Here is a 20,403-nt window from a genome sequence, read left to right as displayed (position 1 = left end):
AATCTATACTTTTTTTGAGTTGAACTAGGTAGTATAATTAACCCCTAAGGAACATAATATTCAATCATTACTATTACAGTATGCATGACAAAATGTAAACATTGTATTATGGATACACTGGTACTTGAATATTACGTCCAACTATTTATCAGTTAGAAAGGCCGGTACCCATCGATTTCAAAATGGCCGTTTCTTTCTAGGCGATCAGGATCGGGGTTTGAGATCAAGCAACTTCGAATCAACATATTCAATTCATTTTTGATGGGTATAGTTTTAGTTGATACACAGTTATACAGTCAATGGTCATGAATAGGCTCGTAGGCCTTAAATAATCTTCAATTGGCTATTATAATTAAGTAATCAAGCTCACCGTGTTTATTCCCAGGCGGAAGCTGTATCCTTAGAATATAACTTTCTAAGACAGTATGACTCCGGGGGGGGGGGGGGATATATGAAACCGATAGACGAATTACTAGAATATGACAAAAATATGTTGGCAAGCACGACTCCGAGTTTAAAGAGGCGTTAGCGCTTTGAAGGTCTTGGTCGGTCGGTAAAAATCATTTTGATTTGAGATGAACTGATGCACTTTGACTATTGCATTGGGGATGTTCAAATTATATTTTTATGAAAGTCGGGGACAACATGAACAAGCTTTGGATGTGATAAGGCAATAATGGTGCTATTATGATTATAGACAATACACGACAATATAATATATAAGGAGATTGTGGAATTCGTGTATACTTAACAAATAGAATAACAGAAAAGTAGTCAATGAACAGACATTTAAAATATAAGGTGATTAAAGTAACGATGCGTCAGTCAATGACATTAGTCGCTCAAATATCACATTATTCAAATATGTACTTAGATTGATTATCTAACATGTCATTAAGAAAAACAAATTTAAAATGCCAGAGCTAGATACTGTACCGGCTTGGATTAAATCGGGTTAAGGGCCTGCCATTAAAAGGTCGCGGACAACAAAATGGCGGCGGTCTTATTTGCATAGTGAGCAGCATAGATGAAATTTTAATTGAACATATCTTTGTAAATACTGAACGGAATTGAACCATACTTGGACTGATATTCATATTAGAGATTTATCTTTCCAAATATTGTAGTTTAAAAGTGGTTACTATTGATTTAAATGGCGCATCGGGACTTTATGGAATGGCAAATAATTAACCTATAAGAAACATTCCAATTTAAATATCAAAATTGTAGAAAATATAAGATCTTTGAAAACATTAAGAAAAGAATAACCAAATTAAACAGGCAATAACATATATATTTGGTGTCAACAATAACAAATTGATTATTTTAAATGTGGTTTGTAAAATCAATAAAACCATTATAAACATGTGACAACAAATGGGCCAAAATGTTTATAATATCATAATTTACAAATAAATGACAAATTTATTTGGTCCATGCTATGGATTTAAAACCGATTAAAAACATATATATATAGAAATACATAATCAACAAATTCTCCCTTACAAGTGAAGAATATAATATATATATAAAATATATTTATATGGTGTTTTATGATATATATATATTATATATGTATATATCATAAAACACCATTCTTAGAAAGTAAGTTAACACTCATAAAATTGCTGGTGAAGCTTTTTATCTATAAAAAAAGTTATATCAATATGAACGCCGTATTTGTATTTCAAGCATTTTACACAATATATTTAATTCGTCTTCTTTGATATACCACCAGTTTGTGCAACTATTTCATGTGAGCTTCCATTTGATTTGTTTGTCTCAAACTTTGAACTTGTGACCTTGACATGTATGACGTTACCAAGGTAGCAACCTAGGAAGGAGCTGATCCAGTAGACTAGGATATGATCTAAAGCTGACGTTCCGTTACAGAAGAAAGATAGTCCGGACGCCATAGCCGGATGAAGATACATCCCCGTTAAATGGACACCTGAAAAATAAAACCGCGGTTTTTATATCGAAATGTTTACTGAATGATTAGAAAATAATAATGGAATTCGGCATGAGTGGGAAGGCTGTATCTTTTATCGTAAATATACCTATGCATCTTTATAGAACACCCTGTGCCACTTCCCATTTAAGGAGTTCATATAGGGAACACACGTTTGTGTTTTGTGCATGTATATAATCACAATTTTATTCATCAGATTATTAAGGCACTTGAGTATTTTAAAAGCGCAATTTGTCGGGTATGCCCAGATCATCCCATAATTCCATTGCAATCTAAGACCATACAATATACTGCTAGTCGTTATGAAAGCCGATCGAATTAATCCATTGAACCTCCGTGTAGTCAATATAATCACCAGCTGATCTTATTCTAAATATCAAATTAACATTTGACATAAATTTTAGACGTTGCGAACCGGGTTTTTTTCCGGTTGGAAATGAGTACAGGGGCCACCAAGTTCCATTCTGTCCAGCTTTCAATGGAGGGAAATCCTACTTTTGAAGTTCTGACACCTATACTTGGCACAAACTCTTATGCCCAACCACTATTCAGTTCATCATAGAATAAATATGTGGATTTTAGGGTACTATTTCAGTAAGGTACCTCTACCAGTTCCTGTGTTCGTTATTGACAGATTCGGCTGAAATTTGGTGTGGGGTCATCGCTAGGCCCCATGAATACCCCCTGAAAATTTCAAGTCTCTACGATCATGGGAACTGGTAGAGGTACGTTACTGAAATAATACCGATTTTAGTACATCGAAAATAGAATTATTACTTTGGAATATTCCAAAAGATATAAACAAATAAGTTTTTTAAAACTAGAATTTCTCTAACTTGTTCTAACTTGCCAGCGATGACTGTAAGGCTTAGAAGGAGATTGTGCTTAGTCGTTCGGGTGCGATGAAAAACCGGGGATAACCATGTACACGTCTTGCACGTAAAAGAATCCTTGATAAATGGAATTAGAAGACGATTTTGCGAAAACGCAGATGTCCGTATTACGTAACCACAGAAAATTGTCCAATGTCAGTCTCAAAATGACTGAAGTATTGTGTTACCAAGACTGTAAAACCCTTTACTACACCTCGTCATGTTATTCCAATAAAATAACATATCTATATTTAATTTTGTTCCTATCTGGGAGCCAAAGTGGCCAAGTGAAAAAGACGCTGGCTCGCTAGCCTGGAGGTCTCGGGTTCGCTCCCGGTGTTGGCCGAGATAGTTCATCGGGATTTTCCGGCGTGGTTTCCCCCTTGTCAGTGGTGCAGGACGGAGAGCCTGCTAGGGACAGCTGTCTAGTCGTTCAGATGGGACGAAAACCCGAGGTCCCGTGTACACATTGCGTGCACGTAAAAGATCCCTTGGCAGTTGGAATTCGATATAAGAGTAGGCCGTAGTGTCGCTGTCCGGGCAAAATGTCCTTCATAGCACACTGTAAGGCGTGTGCCCGTCTTCATTAGCCAAGTCGGGGCAGAACAGTGGGGCGTTAAACCCCATTTCACTTCATTTGTTTCTATCTAAATTATAGAGTAGATTAAATAAATTTGTTAACAGAGAAAAGTATTCACGACCCTTACCTAAACAAACCATTAGTGCACAGTTAGATATTTTCAGCACAGAATCCACCACAGGAAACCTAGAAAGTTTCTGGAAATTCAACCACGTGTCAAAAGCGACACAGAGCAGTTCTAAAACAAATCCCACTTCCAGGGACACTTTCAGATCTGATGAACATGCCGTGGAATTAAATTGACTCGTATGAAACGAATGGATCCTCAATGACCACACAAACATGGCGAGTTTATAAGACGTGAAGGCACCGAGAGTCTGGACAAAGCTACGAAACACCAGCGAGTAAAATGAAACCCGCCCTTTTAAAAATTCTAAAAATGTTGTCAATGGCGAGCCGTGTCCATCAGGAAACGCAGCAATGGTGAAAAAAGCTAGCGGGACCACTGTAAGAAAGTATCCGATGGATCCGTATAATTGTCGGATTTGTCCGTGTCCGTACGGATATGTACAGATTAACATTGTCTTAAAGAATTCCGTGGTCACTGAATGGATGGATTTCGGGAAGATGATTCTGGAGATACGAAACGCCAAGTAACAGACAATAAATGATAGAAAGTAAAACAATATGGCAGCGATAAAACCGGGGACTAATTCTTTAACTGGTGGGTCTGGTTTGATACCAATTCCTATAATCTCCTGCCACTTCATCTAAAAAAAAAACAAAAAAACAAAAAAAAATTTAAATCAATTATTTCGGTGATTCAAAACGTACGTTTAAACATTGTAATAAATAAATTTTAAAAAGGATACAAAACTTAGTCTTTAGACCAATTATAAATTTAATAGAGAATATTAGGAATGAATATGTATTTGAATATTGTAATAAAGTTTGAATGAATATGTATTTGCACGTTGTAATAAATTTTACACAGCTATACAAAATTATATTCGGATGTAACATTATACATCGTTACCGAACTTCTAAAATTTCTTGAAAAAATTACTAATGAATATGAATGAACAATGTGATACATTTTACATAGCTATTCAAATTATATGGCCATTACAAAACAAGAGTGGTGTGTAAAACTATACATCATGCACATAGTTACTGAAATTCAAAAATTTATGGACCTTGCTAAAATTATCAAGATATGGAACTAAATAAATCATTAATATATTGTAATGTAACTCATTTTTATTTAAACATTTATATTCTATAAATGTAGCACGGCTACACACGCTACAGTTCAATTGAGCAGTAACAGTTATAACCCGCTACATTGTAAAAGTAGAATTAATTATCATAATATAGTATATTTGATTAGTTCCACAAATAATATAGTTAAGCCACAGATAAAATGGACCATTGTTTTATTATTTTGCTTAAAGTGAAAATAATTTGTGATGTTAACATACTACAGATGTGATTACAAGTGTAGCTCAAAACAAGCACTTTTTGGGAGATGACCATGAAGTTATTATTTTTTGAAAATATTTTCGCATCGCTTCGCTCCGCTGGTCATTTATACGCAGGCCTATAAAACATATTGCATTCCAATTTCGTTTGTTCGTGGGATTTAACGCCGCTTCGACCGAGGTTGATACGCAGACATATCCTGGGAAACTTGTCTTTTATATATTGGCTTTGCTCGACCGGTATTAGGCTACCGAATTTCCATTATATTTATAAAATGTTATAAAACTCCAGAAGATACAACCACAGCACATATTTTAGTATGTAAAACGTAAAGGGTATATTTGTATTTTTTAAAAAAGCTTTAAACGGCCAGAAATAAATTTATTTATTTCGGTCCGCTCTTCTGTCGTTCTTTTCTGAAATCTCTATCGGAAATTTTGGGTATTTCCGCTCATCAGTGAAAAAAATATTGCGTGAACATGCACCTGGTGCGGAAATAAAAATGTAACTTAAACTGCACATGTGGGAGTTTTCTCGGAAAAATCACTAGAAAAAACAAAACTGGATTCCACCCACCCTTTTCATAAACCTAATATCCGGCCCTGTTTCTAAAGGTCTTTCATTTCGTATTGGCAACATCCACGTTTAAAATTCATTCACATAAACTGCAATTTTGTGAGAGAATGCAGCCGACGCGATATTACTGGGTAATCAAGACTATACCAGCCGCCAGTCTTTTCGCCAGCAGCTGTTATTTCGAATAACAACCATTTGTCACACCGGGCTATCTAATTCCCACTCAATCATTCAAATAAGTACATATTAATTGTAATAAACATATGGATATATCCTACCTTGCCTAGTTCGAAAAATAAAGAATATAAAATAAACTAGTACATGTTTCCGTTAATTTGCATAGCTTGTTTGTTTAAGGGAAGTAACTCTGTTTATATAGTTTTGTCAAGATTTTCATGGCAGAGAAACGTGATTTAAATTGTATTAACTAAAATTCTGTCGGTGAATTTGTATATGATAAGGCATATTTTTCGGGATAATAAACAATTCATACAATAATTGTGTTTTTATTAAGTCGATGTCAGTATTAGTATTTTTTTTATAACAGACCTCATGCAATTACTCTTATTAGTTCTAAAGAACAGATTCTCTCGAGACATCTGGAATTCATATATCCGTGCGGTGGTTACACGTTAAATGTAAATACACACTTTTCGATAGAAGCAATCCGCAATATCACAAAGACATATTTTCCAGCAAACTACAACGTTTTCAGGTATCAAGTCCTATTTTCAAGTAGCAATAGTTTCATGATCCGGTGATATAGGCTACCGATATTCCATATTGGATTGATAGGTTGATTGATTGTACGTCGAGATGCGTGTGTTTTTATTTGTTAAGTGTTATTATGGAACCACATGCTATTCTGTCAAAGTTAAAGAATTCGATTTAATAATAATAATAATAATTAAAAAAAACATTTAAAGATAAAAAAAGTAACAAACCGTCTTGCATATTAGATTATTATCCATTATATATACTTTGAACTTTGCACTTTCAACCTTGTCCTTCTTTTCCAAGTAAAATTCATAGCTACGCACGTACACATTTTTTTCATGTCACGTCTACAGTGTGGTGTGTATAGGCTATATATATTCCACACGTTACATATTTCACAGTCACTTGTGTTTCACTTATATGGACCGTTAGCCACTCGAAGCTTTATTTCTATACACGTTAGCCAGCATGAAGTTCACACAAGCCTACTAGGTAAAGGCAGTATGATATAATCTACACCAAACTATGGAAATATCGACGGACCACGTTAAAGTCAATTGTGGGTTTAATTTTAGAACACCAAATTGAATTAGAAACCAATTAAAATCCAAAACGATTTATTCTAATGTACGTCGTTCCATTCCTCTCAAAATGTATTTATATGCTCTACCGAGCTCCTCAATCCTCTGTCGGTGTGGGCCTACATAAATATCGCTCCAGCATGATAACATCCCATCATACAAGATTTATGGCAAGTTTTATGACGTACTAATCAAGTTCATCAGTAGGCAACTACCTCGTTCAGTCACATGGAATGTATACTATTTAATGGAAAGTAGGTTTTAAGCGAGTTCCGTTGCTCTGTATAATCTTCACTATTACTAATATTAATATAATTATCACTTCGTTACACTCTACATGTAATTCGATTCGATACTTCCAAGCTTACAAAACATATCCAGTCGTCCGAAATAGGTAAACCCCCTATGATTAAACCCTTAACGGCTGTATTACAATTGATTTATCTTTGACAAAAGTTGATCACTAGTTAATCTCGACTAACTTTTAATAAGGATATTATATTAATACCCAATCAAAAGAACCCCTTCCTTAGCAACAGTATTGTTAACAAATGATTTTCATGTTATATAATTTTATCGAAGTGCTTTTACGTGTAATAGCCGTGACACATGACAAATGTATATAATTGATAAATAATGTCTATTTTTACTTACCCCTGGATACAATAACGTTGCAATCTTATCAAAGTAATAACCCTGGGCTATGTATAACTATAACTATATGTAATACATCAAATGATTTAGTAATCCAACTCAAACTATCGGCGCGGTTGTCGAACACGAGGCAGTAGATGCCTAACTTTTTACAAATCTTTTAAAACAACCGCTGCTTATTTATCATTTATTCAGGAAGGGACAGTAATGGGGTAATGGCTCGACGGAAAGGAGTAATGGTTCTTTTACGTGAATGAGTGAAACAGTAGGCAAAGCTTTACTTGTCTGCCTCGGAAAAAAACAGTTAAATATCCGCCATTATTATATTTACGTTATATATTGGATATTACACAATGATTGTCAATGAAATGCAATATAAAAGCAAAGGAAAGTATGCGCATACATCCACGTACGACACCATTTATAGCTAAATCGTGCAAACATTTGAACTGGTCAGGTTTCTTTACGTATTATTTCAGCAAGGCTTAAAATATAAGGTGTGCCCCAATATTTGAATAAAATTGTGATTTTCATTGTTTTACATTTAACATGATATGGGTTTTGACATATTCTAAATGTCAAAGTCTAGATTGAAATTAAATAAAAGTATTTTTATGTTTATACCCAATTCACCTTAAATTCGATTCAATAATGGTTGTTGTGTTGTACGTCAATCAATAAATAAGTTGATTTTCTTTTCATACATGATCGATTTTGATTTTAAGGATCAGCTAGTCATAGTTCGATCACAGTTCATTGATACGAGAAATGGCATTAATCGTTACATTGTTTTAAAGTATTGCATAATATATATTTTTATAATCCACGAATTCCATGCCATCTTTAATTGGAATTTTAATTTTCCTACCATACTTGAATTTGACTATAATACAATTATAATTGTGGAAATTAATTAACGTTGTTTGGGGTTTTACGTAACAACCTACATTAGAACCCCATACTTTTATGTATTACTATTTCTCGATATTAAGAGAGAGAGAGAGAGAGAGAGAGAGAGAGAGAGAGAGAGAGAGAGAGAGAGTTTGACGTCCACTCGACACAAACTGGGTCATTTCGGGACTAACATATGGTTTTTAATTTTTTATTTCAATAATTCGCTTGCGCGTAGAGGTCTTTAGCAGTCGGAGGTATGGGGGACCCGGAGAAAACCCACGAGGATGTACAGACCACCCTACTCCTTGTCACGAACAACTGGGGACTGACTCAATGACAGGCCTTATGATACAGCTCGCACGTGCTAACCATTCGGCCATCCACTCCCCCCCCCCCTCCGAAATTAAAGAAATGTACCGCGAAGTTGATTAGGTCATCTAGCTCAGTCTATTGATTAGGTCATCTAGCTCAGTCTATTGATTAGGTCATCTAGCTCAGTCTATTGATTAGGTCATCTAACACAGATTTTTGTGGTGTGGTGTAGTTTTCTTTGGATTAAGCTTTAAAATGCACTTTTCAAAGATAAATTAGTTTGAATGTGTTTTTGTTCCAAATATAATATATCAGCAAATCACGCTGTTTGTACGCCAGAAGAAGGCATCTTTAAGTCATATACATTCTTTGCTTGTTCAATGTTTCGGGAGCAAGTTCAGGAAGATGGAAAAGCTAATATATCTGTCTAAACATTATCACTATATTCAAAACGAGGTGTTGCAATACCCTTTGTGATAGTTTGAGTTGACTCCTGGTGTGTGTTTTCTCCTGGGCACGAACGCATGTCCAAAACTGATGTTTGCCTTAACAACGAAACTATATCTACTTCCTGCGGTGCGAGTTGGTTCCTGGTCAGTACAGGAAAAAGTATATCATGTACTTGTCATTAATAAACATACTTGTTATCGTGATTAGCTGTTGTTTTTAGTGATGAGTAGTTACACGATCAACGGATCTAAGTTGATTGGCTTGAAATTGATACTTCTATCGTTCGTGATTTGTTCCCGTTGTTTTTTTAGTGATTAGTCGTTCTCTACACACGTACGATCAGTAGAAACCATACAAATTGATGATTGGCTTAAAATTGTCAATTAATTCACCTCCAAAGGAAGATTAAGGCCTTTGATATTTCGTGGCTTCATTTATCACAAATATAAAAGTATGGAATTTCTTATTCCGATTTCTTTAACATAAATATAGATTTATTATACCATCCCATACATTAAAATACAAGAAAGAATGTTCGCATTGTGGACGGGTATATATACTAAATAATAATAATAAAGATCGTCAATTTGCATCCTCTCGTGGTAATACTGTAAATATCGGTACATAATAGTCTATATATTGATTTGACCGTAAGAAAATCTTAGGGGAAATCCTATCACGAGGAGTCAATGCCCACCGCGACTGTAACGGTGTGAGTTGACTCCTACAACTGCGCATGCGCCAAACGGTAATCACACACCATGAACCATCTGAAACTGCCACACCCTTTTCTCTGTATACATGTGAATACGTGACCTGCATGTAATATACAAACCTAATTAAAGGGCGTGTTGTTATTTGTATTATAAACAGCGGAATTTCATCAAACGAGACATTATAACAATAGTTTCATTTGATGTGATTTTAATCAAATTAGATTGTATGCAAATTGTGGTCTAACGCCCGCACTTTAGATGATAAGGCCTGCCATTTCGACTCCATCCGTCATATATCATTATATTTGTCTGCGATATCGCTATTATAGAAACAGACGTTAAACCACCAGGAGCGTAACAAACTGTCATGGTCGTTTAATCTTTGTAATCTCACCTATCGCGTAGAGACACCCCGCCATTCACACCATGTATGACAATGTCGTCAGTCTTGCTATCCCTTATTTTGGAACATAACAAATTAGACGGCTATGGTTAATCTAGTCGGTATATTGTATAAGAAAAGATAGATATACCATTATTACCGTCTAGAAGGGGCTAATGATAACGAAATAAATCGGCCCAAGTTGTAAACGGCAACGCATTTTTACCGATCGGTAAATCTATGACCTCCATCATAGGTCCACCACACACACGGAAGCTCTAAATCCAGGGAAGTCGAGATAACTCCGCAAAAATAAAACCGAGCCACAAAAATACGCATCATACCTTAAGATACGCATATTCTGGAAAGTGGGATTTTATGTCCATATGATAGAGATCATAAATTTAACGAATGGTAAAAACGGGTTGCCGTTTACCACCTTATGATAAGCCGATTTATTTCGTAATTATTAACCGCTTCTAGGTGGCAATAACATTGGAACGGGCGCATAAACATAATAGCTCGAGATACTGTTATTTGCTGCTAATAGTGATAATGATATTATTATTTAAAAACCCAGCTACACACATTCACCCGTCTTCATTAGCCAAGTTGGAGCAGAGCAGTAGGACGTTAAACCCCAATTCATTTCAATTTCATACATTCCATCTTTCCTATTATTTCTAAATGGTGCCATTAAAATGATTAATTATCCATTATATTCAAAAAGAGTTAAACATGTTCACGTATGATTATTTCTGAAATGAACAAATTTCACTGACGCATTAATAGACTGACTGAATAAATCAATAAATGTAATAATTCACACGCGAAAAAAGATCAAACTCTTTATCACACAGCATATCTTTCAATATAAAACTATCAGTACATATTATTTGAAGTGGAAGTACGAGCTAAATTGAAGGTTATGTTCAAATGTTATAGAAATTATATTCTTTTGACAATCACCATCAACTAAAACAGTCAGTTTTATCAATTTATAGAGATCCCTAATGATTGATCAATCCCTAATGTTTAGGTCATCAATTTCCAACATAAGTTTTTAATAGAAACAAACTTGAATCCTTTGTCCGGCCAAATTTGAATAAAATGAAAACACAGATTATGCGCCCGTGTAGATAAACCCCGATGACAAATACCAATAATCTAACATGAAACACTTCATGCTAAACACGTATCGGAATTTGGTGATGTCTAGAATATAACTAAAACAAGCACTGGTGTATTATTAGCTCGAGACCATAAAACAACTTAAAATACACGTGCTTTTCAATGAAATACGCGAGTCCAATATTTCATCTAGTATACATAATGTACGATTGGCAAGTTGCCCGTACATTATCGGAAATAATGGGACGCCAACATCAAAGGATGACGTCACATCTGTATTTTAAGCTATTATACTCTTCCCCAAAAAAAGTAGGGGATATTAAAATGCAAATACCTATGCAGGAAGTGATATGATAAATAGTCATGGACACTTGACATGTTTTGAGAGTATGTTCACAGATGAAGAACTTATCGCCCCAACGGAACCACTGAGCTGCACGTGCGACACGTAATAATAGGGGTTCATTGTCAAATTTGAAACTTCAAGGAAGGGTTGATGAAAACCACCGCGTGCTAGTTTATCCTATCCATGTTAGCTTGCATAGGATTTACTGTTTAGCGTATCTTTGCTTGTTTGTGTTACGTATTATTTTAATTTGATCGGGAGGCGTGTTCGTCGACGTAAACGTCAACGTCAACCGACAAGACTGCAAGAATTGACCGTGGCACTGCAAGAGGGGTGGGTCAGATTGCCCCAAATCGTGATTGGACTGTTGATTAGAAGCATGCCACGATGAATTGCTGAATGTCTGAGGATTGGTGGAGAAATTACTCATTATTAAGACAAAACTCCAAAACGTCCATTTTCACTTTTGACAGTGTATCTCTTCACTAATCAGAAGGTTCCTGGCTCGATCATCCCGGTATTGACAGAGAAAATTAGTCGGAATTCTTCAACATGGTTTCCCCGTGGTCAATGATGCAAGAGGGAGGAATGATATACCATTGGCAGCACGTTATAAATCCGTGTTCAATTGGATAAACAAACGACAGTCACAAATATTAGTATAGATGGAAGAATACACGGTGTATGCCCGTCGTCATTAGCTCAGTTGGCGCATAAAAAAAAGTTAAAACCCTATTTCATTTCATGATTGGTATTGAATCATAAACGACTACAGGAAAGACCAAAAAACGCATTTTCCCGGCGTTTTGTTGTAGGTTATTCTGTATAATGATCCTGCTAAAAGTACAATACACCGAATGTCATACTAAATTTTAACGTAAGACCATTTACTCACCATTGATTCCATTACATCCTGGAATTGACGCATAATTGTTCTCCCAGATTTATAAGGCCTCGCTAGTCTAAATATATACAAATCTCTATTACATGCGCTAAATGGTTTACAAATTCTAAAACAAATTTAACATGAATTTTTCAATCCGGTAAATGTTGATCAATAAGTTTGCTAAAAAAAACAAATACGCATAGCATCAATCCATGAGAAGTAACAGCTGCTAGTATCTCGATACTCGTTCTTGTTGTAACGGCAGTTGTAATGTAATAAGCATTCCAACATATAATGGGCTGACCTGCAAGAAAAATATAGCAGAATTAATATTACTTTATTTGTCTAAGACACACTAAGATGGCGGTGTAAAATCAACAGAAACCAGTCTTGAATGGTCGAAACATGCAGTTAGAATAGATATCAATAATTTTGGACCAAAATGTTTTTAAAATAAAACCAAAATGTTCGATTATGTATGGTCGTATAAGCGTTAATCTATATTAATTATACAAGAGCTAAATCTGTCTAAAGCAGGTATTTTTCTGGCTTCAAGAGGCCCATAATTAAGTATCTAAAACCTCAGATGGCTGGGACATTGAATGGATTAGTGTAACCGCGGCCTCTAATCAGCTAACTCAATAAAAGGACTGACCATCGTTTTATCGTAATATATAGCTCAAAATAAAGTAATTTAACTGAATTTTTTTAACTATTATAGCAAGGACGCCAAGCCCTTTATCTAAATCTTACATATTTGACCTTGTACAGTTATGAATATATTTGAGTCCCCGAATAGCTCGACGATAGTCACATCCATCAACGTCAAATACCGTTTGGGTATGTTTTCGCAGGATTGAATAGATCGATTTGATTGGCTAGACTAGGTTCAACATAGCGAAAGGGGTTTTACATAGGCTAAGCCTGTTCCCCAATCCCATCGAGAAATCATGAATAAAAATATTGTTTATAAAAAAAAACATCGGCGACAATGCTGCCAAGGATGCGCAGGTCCATTCAGTTTCAACATATGAGAAATCTGTTATCTACATTTTGGGAACGGCAAAGAAAGATATTTCTACACAAATGTTTAGTCGTCCATAGCAGCTTTTGGAATTTTCTATTTATTTTGCTGGAACATTGATAGTTTATCCTATCATCTTGTAAGTATAATCCATCAGATTTGATTCTGTGATGTTTTTTTAAAACAATAATTCCACAAGATATTAGACATAGAAAAAACAATCATTTTTTTCAAAAATGTCTTCTTAGATCCCCAATATGACTGTGTTGTACCACATTCCACAAGATTTTCGACTTAGAATAATTATCTTAGAATGTTTTGGCCTGTGGTGTTTTTTACCACAATAGTTCCACAAGATATTAGACATAGTAAAAAAAATCACAGGCATATAGTGTGTCTGAGGAGAAGGTTTTGATATCTTGAGGAACTCTTGTGGTGAAAATTACCACAAACCAAAATACTTTATGAAAATTAGTTGAAGTCAAAAATCTTGCGGAATGTATTTATTTTTCTAAGTACAGTATCTTGTGGAACTCTTGTGGTGAAAGAATGCACATAAACCTTGTCATAAATGCATAGCAATCCAATCAAAATCGATTGCTTTTTAAAATTGCCTTTCGTTTATGTAGCGCACACAAACTTACTTAAAATCTGACATCATATCCCATGAAAACAAGGCGTTTCAAAGTCAGTTACCTATTATTAAAATCACCAAAGCCTCGTGCATAATTCAGATGAAATGTTGCCATTCGTAAATTTATACATTTCTTCTAGTAATTTACCTCACATGTGGTAGATTCACCCTGCAATACAATGAACGAGTGTTTTGCAATGAAAACTATGGTAAATAAAAAAACAAAAGACGAAAAACCATTTTACTCGGTGTAAACCACTTGTCCGCGGTGTAAATTAATCAATCAAAATAATGCTGATTATGTAATATATTTCACTAAAATATTAGACAATAATGCTCATAGCACACTGTATGGCGTAAGTCCGTCTTCATTAGCCCAGTTCGGAGCAGGACAGAAGGGCGTTAAACCCCATTTCATTTCATTTCGACATTATTGCACACCAGCGACCATCTTAAACGTTCGGATGATCTTTGGTTATAAAATTTATCAAAAATTAAAAGAATATACATTTTGTTTTAGATTCTGTTCGTTGTTGCACATGATAGACGATGGATACGATCATTTTCAAGTGTTCTGTCCGGGCCACATACGCCTAAAATTTAACAGTGTGTATTTATCAAATTGATATTAAAAATAGTCAGCCACCTGTGACTGAAAACAAGTATAATAAAGGGTATGAAACACGCATAAATTTATACGAATCGATGAAGATCGAAGAAAACAAGAGGTCAGTTTCAATATCATGACATATTTCTTCAAGTAGCTATTGATCTTAGAGATATAATAGTTATAGTATTAGACTGATCCCGGTAGTTGAAACGTGTAACAAGATATTAATCATGTGATTTAATGCAAATTTGTTTTGTTTTCTTTGGCTGATAATCTGGAATTCGTATTCACTTTTCGTTTTAAAAAAGTACTATTTTCGTAAGGAATTTATTTTGTATGGTGGACATTTGTATGGAAGACTGTAACTGGAACATATATTGATGGTTTAATCTTACCGATATCTTCTCTATAAATATCAGAGCATTCGCAGAATTTTTAGTTGTGCAAATTATATATAATGTTTAGACGAAAAACAAAGCAGGCTTTAGTTGAATATTCATGTGTTATTTTTTAGCTTTTTGGTATGAAACGAAATATTAATTGAAATAATGAAACTTTACGTAGTGTGTTTCTAATTTTTTGTGATAATCTGGAATTCGTTTTCACTCTTCGTTAAAAAAAAAGTACTATTTTCGTAAGGAATTTATTTTGTATGGTGGACATTTGTATGGAAGACTGTGACTGGAACATATATTAATGGTTTAATCTTACCGATATCTTCTCTATAAATATTAGAGCATTCGCAGAATTTTTAGTTGTGCCAATTATATATAATGTTTAGACGAAAAACAAAGCAGACTTTAGTTGAATATTTATGTGTTATTTTTTAGCTTTTTGGTATGGAACGAAATATTAATTGGAACAATGGAACTTTACGTAGTGTGTTTTTGATTTTAATAAAAGCGGGGTTGAAAATAGGGGACTATTGTCGTTATAGTACGGAGATAGGGTCAAGTTCCTAAGTTTTGGAAAACAAGCCAACAGAAGGAATTTCTTCAGATGACAGCAGGTGTTCCAGAAAGACTAAGCAAATCCTACCCCATGTATGACATCCGTCATTATCTATAACTAAATGTAGTGATAATCTGGGCAAAATACCAAATTCTGAAAAACTATGAAAATTAAAATGAAGTTGATGTTAATAGCTTTCACATTCACTGTGTTGGTTGTAGGGTTTCGGAAATTTGAAGAAGAGTTTGGATCAGTTATTTATAAAAGTTTGGTCATTTTGGATAATTTGACCTCAAGATTTCAGGTTAGTTTCTTTCGATTTAATGATTACAGGAGCAATACGGGGTCAAATGGTGTTTCGAATTTCAACGGACACGCACTCCTCGATTTCTCGTCCCATCTAAATAGAAAGGCAAAAGGCATATTCTTTTATCACATATATATTTCACTCTACTGCTGGGTCTGTAGCTACATAACCTGTCTCTTTCCATGGTAATGGTTGGTTCTGTTTGGGTGCTGAGTATGCTAACTATTCCGCGTACTATGAAATGACTTTGCATCTGTGGAGTTTGTCCAAATGTTACTAAATTAATTTATTCCTACTCAATTGATATTGAAAGCTAACATTTTAGATAAGGTTTGTTCTCTAAGTTTGAAATCCACATAGAGAACAAAACTTATCTAAATATGTGAATAAAGGAATCAGGGTTAGGATAGGACAAAGTTCCCGTGCGTTATCGCAAAATCGGGTATTGATCTTAAGTTTGAAATCTACAGAAGACCAATACCTGATTTTGCGATAACACACTTAAGGGAACACTGTCCTATTCTAAACCTGATTCCCTTATTCACATATTATGTGTGCTGGTATTGTTTATCAGCCTTTATTGTTTTATTAAAGATGCATAATGCAATAAAAGTTTAAAAATAGATAATGAAAAATTTAATATATTGAAAATTTCAATCCACTTGTTTTATTCTGTTTGAAGTGAATGTTTGAAGTTTTGACAAAAATAGCGTGAACAGTTTCGATGTTCAAGTAACACTGTTACTACAATAAACGTTGTCTTGATTTTCCATTTTAACGATTAACAAAGATATAGCAGACACTGTCTAATCCACTTAATATCTCGGCTATATAACATCTGAAGTCAGAAAAACGGCCTGCAACATGCAGAATGAACTTTGGCACAATGCATCTTGAAGCATACTGTGTTTAATCATGAAAACGTTTCTAAATTCAACCCAAAATACAATTTTAGCGGTTTAATTCGTAATGTATCGTAAAGTAATAAATAAATACAAATATCTTTTCACTTTACTTATATTGATTCAGTCAGGGATGCGTATATTTAGAACCTCGGAATAAATAAATTTTAAACTGATTTTATCGATTTGTTCATTTTAGATTCGGTTTGACGAAACACAGGATTATCTCCCTTCATTTGTTATAATACCTGGAGTAAATCTATTCGTTTATTCTGCTGTGGTGGATGTACCAGCATCTGATGACCAGATACTGGATGTTCGGATAGCCGTATGGGATGCTTCTGACGTAACGGACTTCGCATGCTGTTTTACGTCTTCCGGAAGTGCAAAAGTTTTCTCTACCAGAAGTCAAATGAAGAGTTATTACAGATTACCAATGATGACTTACTACGCTCGGCAGTACAGCTGCATTGTTTCAAAATCTATTAACCCCATTGAAGTGTTTTTCTCAGCAACGAGTTGTGATATCCTTCCTTCGAAAAACGTCCCAGTTGTATTTCCGGAAATTTCCCGGGAAGATACTGCTTTCTGCATTAAGGTGGCTTTTGGGTTTGTTGAACCAGAACATATTGTGGAGTTCTTTGAAATTCATCGAATATTAGGTGTAAAGAAGTTTTTAATCCACAATTTAAACTTTGACAAGGATTCTTTAAACGTGTTAAAACATTATGAACAAGCTGGTTTTCTGGAAATTGTGCCGATTGATTTTCCTGGAAGCACAAGCGGTAAGTTTTTGAGCTCTGCTTTAATGTAAGTGATCATTTGTGATGTCGTGGTGAATTGATGTCTCAAATACATGTATACGCCATATTGTAACGTTGTAATTAATTGTCTTATTGAATTATAAATCTGGACGCAGAAGGGCAACTAAATTCGTCTGATAAGGTGATTGTGAAAGAATGGGGTGTGTGAGGTAAGCACACTTGAATCACAGCAACATACCTCGGGTTCAAATCCCAGTATGGGCAATGAAGAACAATCGAAATAGTTCAAACTTGATTGTCACTTATCTCACGGATGCTTCCTGCAGGTCAAGTCATTCAGATGAAAATGGACAAGTTTGGTTCATAAACCGGCAGTAAAACGATCGGTTGGCTGTTGAAAATCGAATGATACTAAGACTGCGACAAGAGTCGACCGTTCTCCATTTTCCATTACAGATCGGTAGAACAATAACAGGTCTTTCATTTTAATAACAAAAAGATCTATATACGGTCTCCCTTTCACTTACACGTTGATAGAAAGATGTACGACTTTCCTTTTCCAATATAGATCGACATTAAAATACAAGCCTTCATTTTCAATTACAGAAAGATAGAAAATATACTGTCTTTATTTTCTATTACAGATCGACAGAAAAATGTAGGCCACCATTTTCAATTACAGAAAGATATAAACATATACGGTCTTTCTTTTCAAATACAGAAAAGACAAACAATATTGAATCTTTTTTCTTCAATTACAGAAAGACAGAAAAAGATACGGTATAAACTGCCTCTACTAGCTGATGCACAGGTAGCTGTTTATGATTGTATAGAAAGATTGTCTGGGTACCAGTTTGTGGGAATTATCGATTTTGATGAAATCTTATTACCGTCCAACAAATACAAAAATATACCACATCTTTTAAAGGTACCAGTAAAACCATTCATATTTCATTATGGTTTTGATGCGATACTTTGGAGAATATAACCATATAGCACGTTTCCTCGGGAATACTTGTCCCAAAAATCATTAACCAAAGGCTTATTGTATACGCTGGTCCCATATTGAATGATTCCAACACCTACGAGCACTTTTGATTTTGTTTTTCAGTACTGGTCAAATTTATACAGCAATGCAGCCAGTTTTACTTTTGGTGTAGAGAATTTTATGTCGAACTGGAACGAAAGTAACGTCAATTCCAGTCTCCATTTTATGCGATATATTTATAGAGACGTGGCTCTTTATGATCGACCTAAATGTGTTCATATACCAGGTCGAGTCAGCTTTGTATGGACCCATGATGCGCTTCCTTTGCCCACCTACAAAAAGTAAGTAGACCTGCATACGATTTACCCTATATCGTCGGTGAAGTGTCAAAAGGGTGTATCTCGGGGAAATTAGTCAAATACACTTTTTTACATTTTTAAAATCTCCCAGTTAATATGCACATTTCTGTCTAAGCTGTGTATCTCTACGCCAATTAGAACTGTTCTGGGTATCATGTGTCCAAATGTTGTATCTTGATTTGTGGAAATTTTGAAATGCAAAAGGTTCTATTTCTTAATCTTTAGAAATTCTTAGATACACCCTTTTGACGCTTCACCGACGATATGCTCCAGTAATGGCCTCGCTATATTCGCCTACAAAACATACCTACTTAATGATCGTTCTTTACTCACTGCAAAAAATTAAAATTATGTAAACTTACTCAGGATTCCATTATTTTACTCAATGCAATAACAATCCATAATGTTATTCCAAGATATTTGGAGACAAGAGTAGGCGGAAACGAAAAAACATAGAAAATAAAAATAGTCTCAAGATAACATGTATGTGATATATTAACAAGACGTTATTCCACATTCTTTTCTTTTTTCATCTTTTTATGGCATTGAAAGCCGGGGATTTAATCACATTACTGATTTTCGTTCACAACATGTACACAACAGTTTTATTTATTTATATTTATATGTCTAATGTTTTCCTATTTTTGCAGATACAGGATTCCATTTAACGCGGGAATAATTCACCATTATAGAAAATGTCGGCGACACATATCAGAGGATAAATGTCTCAATAGAATACTTCGATATAAAGACGAAGATCTTCTTCCAATGGAGCACCAACTTTCGACAGCCGTAAAAACAGTTTTGAGAGATCTGGATATAGCCGAGTCTTTTTAAAATTAGATTACAATTTCATTTCGTTTCTGTTCTTTTGATTTTTACACTTTGTAATCTAATCAACTTTCTAACATTTATATAAGGCAATTGCGTTGCAAACGATTATAACCATTGAGTCGCTCTAAACTATTCTATTCCCTGAACCTCATGTGTGCTTTTGAGCAAGAGGTTGCCACATGTTGCTCCATCTGTGGTAGAAAGCGTTCTACCCAACGAAAATTTGGGAAAAAGTTAGAGTCGGTCTAAGAGACGAGAATTAACATTAAAGTCAATGGGGAAATCATTTTGATCTGTGGCCAACTGTTTCAAGGGAAGTGGTATTAAATCAATTCAAATTGTTTCTTTTGTGGACGACAAAACAAACCAGTAATATAATTACTATATTTATAATCTAGACATCAACATTCTACAATATAAAAACATGATATTCAATATAGATCATTCCATATCTGTAAATGAAAGACTAGCATGCACTT

General features: G+C 34.6%; 2 protein-coding genes across 3 annotated transcripts; one reads left to right on the top strand and one right to left on the bottom strand.

Moving 5' to 3' along the window:
• Window positions 1-1,622: 1,622 nt before the first annotated feature.
• Window positions 1,623-7,174, bottom strand: LOC126807997 (aquaporin-12B). 2 transcript variants are annotated; one of them, XM_050533021.2, is made up of 3 exons: window positions 6,427-7,174; window positions 3,552-4,194; window positions 1,623-1,951 (listed from the first exon to the last, which is right to left on the bottom strand). In XM_050533021.2, the coding sequence occupies exons 1-3, from the start codon at window positions 6,451-6,453 to the stop codon at window positions 1,710-1,712; spliced, it is 912 nt and encodes a 303-aa protein (XP_050388978.1). In that variant the 5' UTR covers window positions 6,454-7,174; the 3' UTR covers window positions 1,623-1,709. The 2 variants fall into 2 exon arrangements, with proteins under 2 accessions (XP_050388978.1, XP_050388982.1); XM_050533025.2 differs by lacking the exon at window positions 6,427-7,174 and adding an exon at window positions 5,761-5,845 and having other exon boundaries at window positions 1,624-1,951.
• Window positions 7,175-15,072: 7,898 nt separating this feature from the next.
• Window positions 15,073-20,304, top strand: LOC126832374 (uncharacterized). The gene is made up of 5 exons (XM_050563127.2): window positions 15,073-16,074; window positions 17,179-17,764; window positions 18,505-18,671; window positions 18,855-19,072; window positions 19,741-20,304. Exons 1-5 carry the CDS (start codon window positions 15,934-15,936, stop codon window positions 19,925-19,927), a joined length of 1,299 nt encoding a protein of 432 aa, XP_050419084.1. The 5' UTR covers window positions 15,073-15,933; the 3' UTR covers window positions 19,928-20,304.
• The last annotated feature ends 99 nt before the right edge of the window (window positions 20,305-20,403 follow it).

Source organism: Patella vulgata, chromosome 9, assembly GCF_932274485.2.
Source record: "Patella vulgata chromosome 9, xgPatVulg1.2, whole genome shotgun sequence".
In the NCBI taxonomy this organism is placed as follows: domain Eukaryota; kingdom Metazoa; phylum Mollusca; class Gastropoda; family Patellidae; genus Patella; species Patella vulgata.
This window is presented reverse-complemented; position numbering and strand designations above follow the sequence as displayed.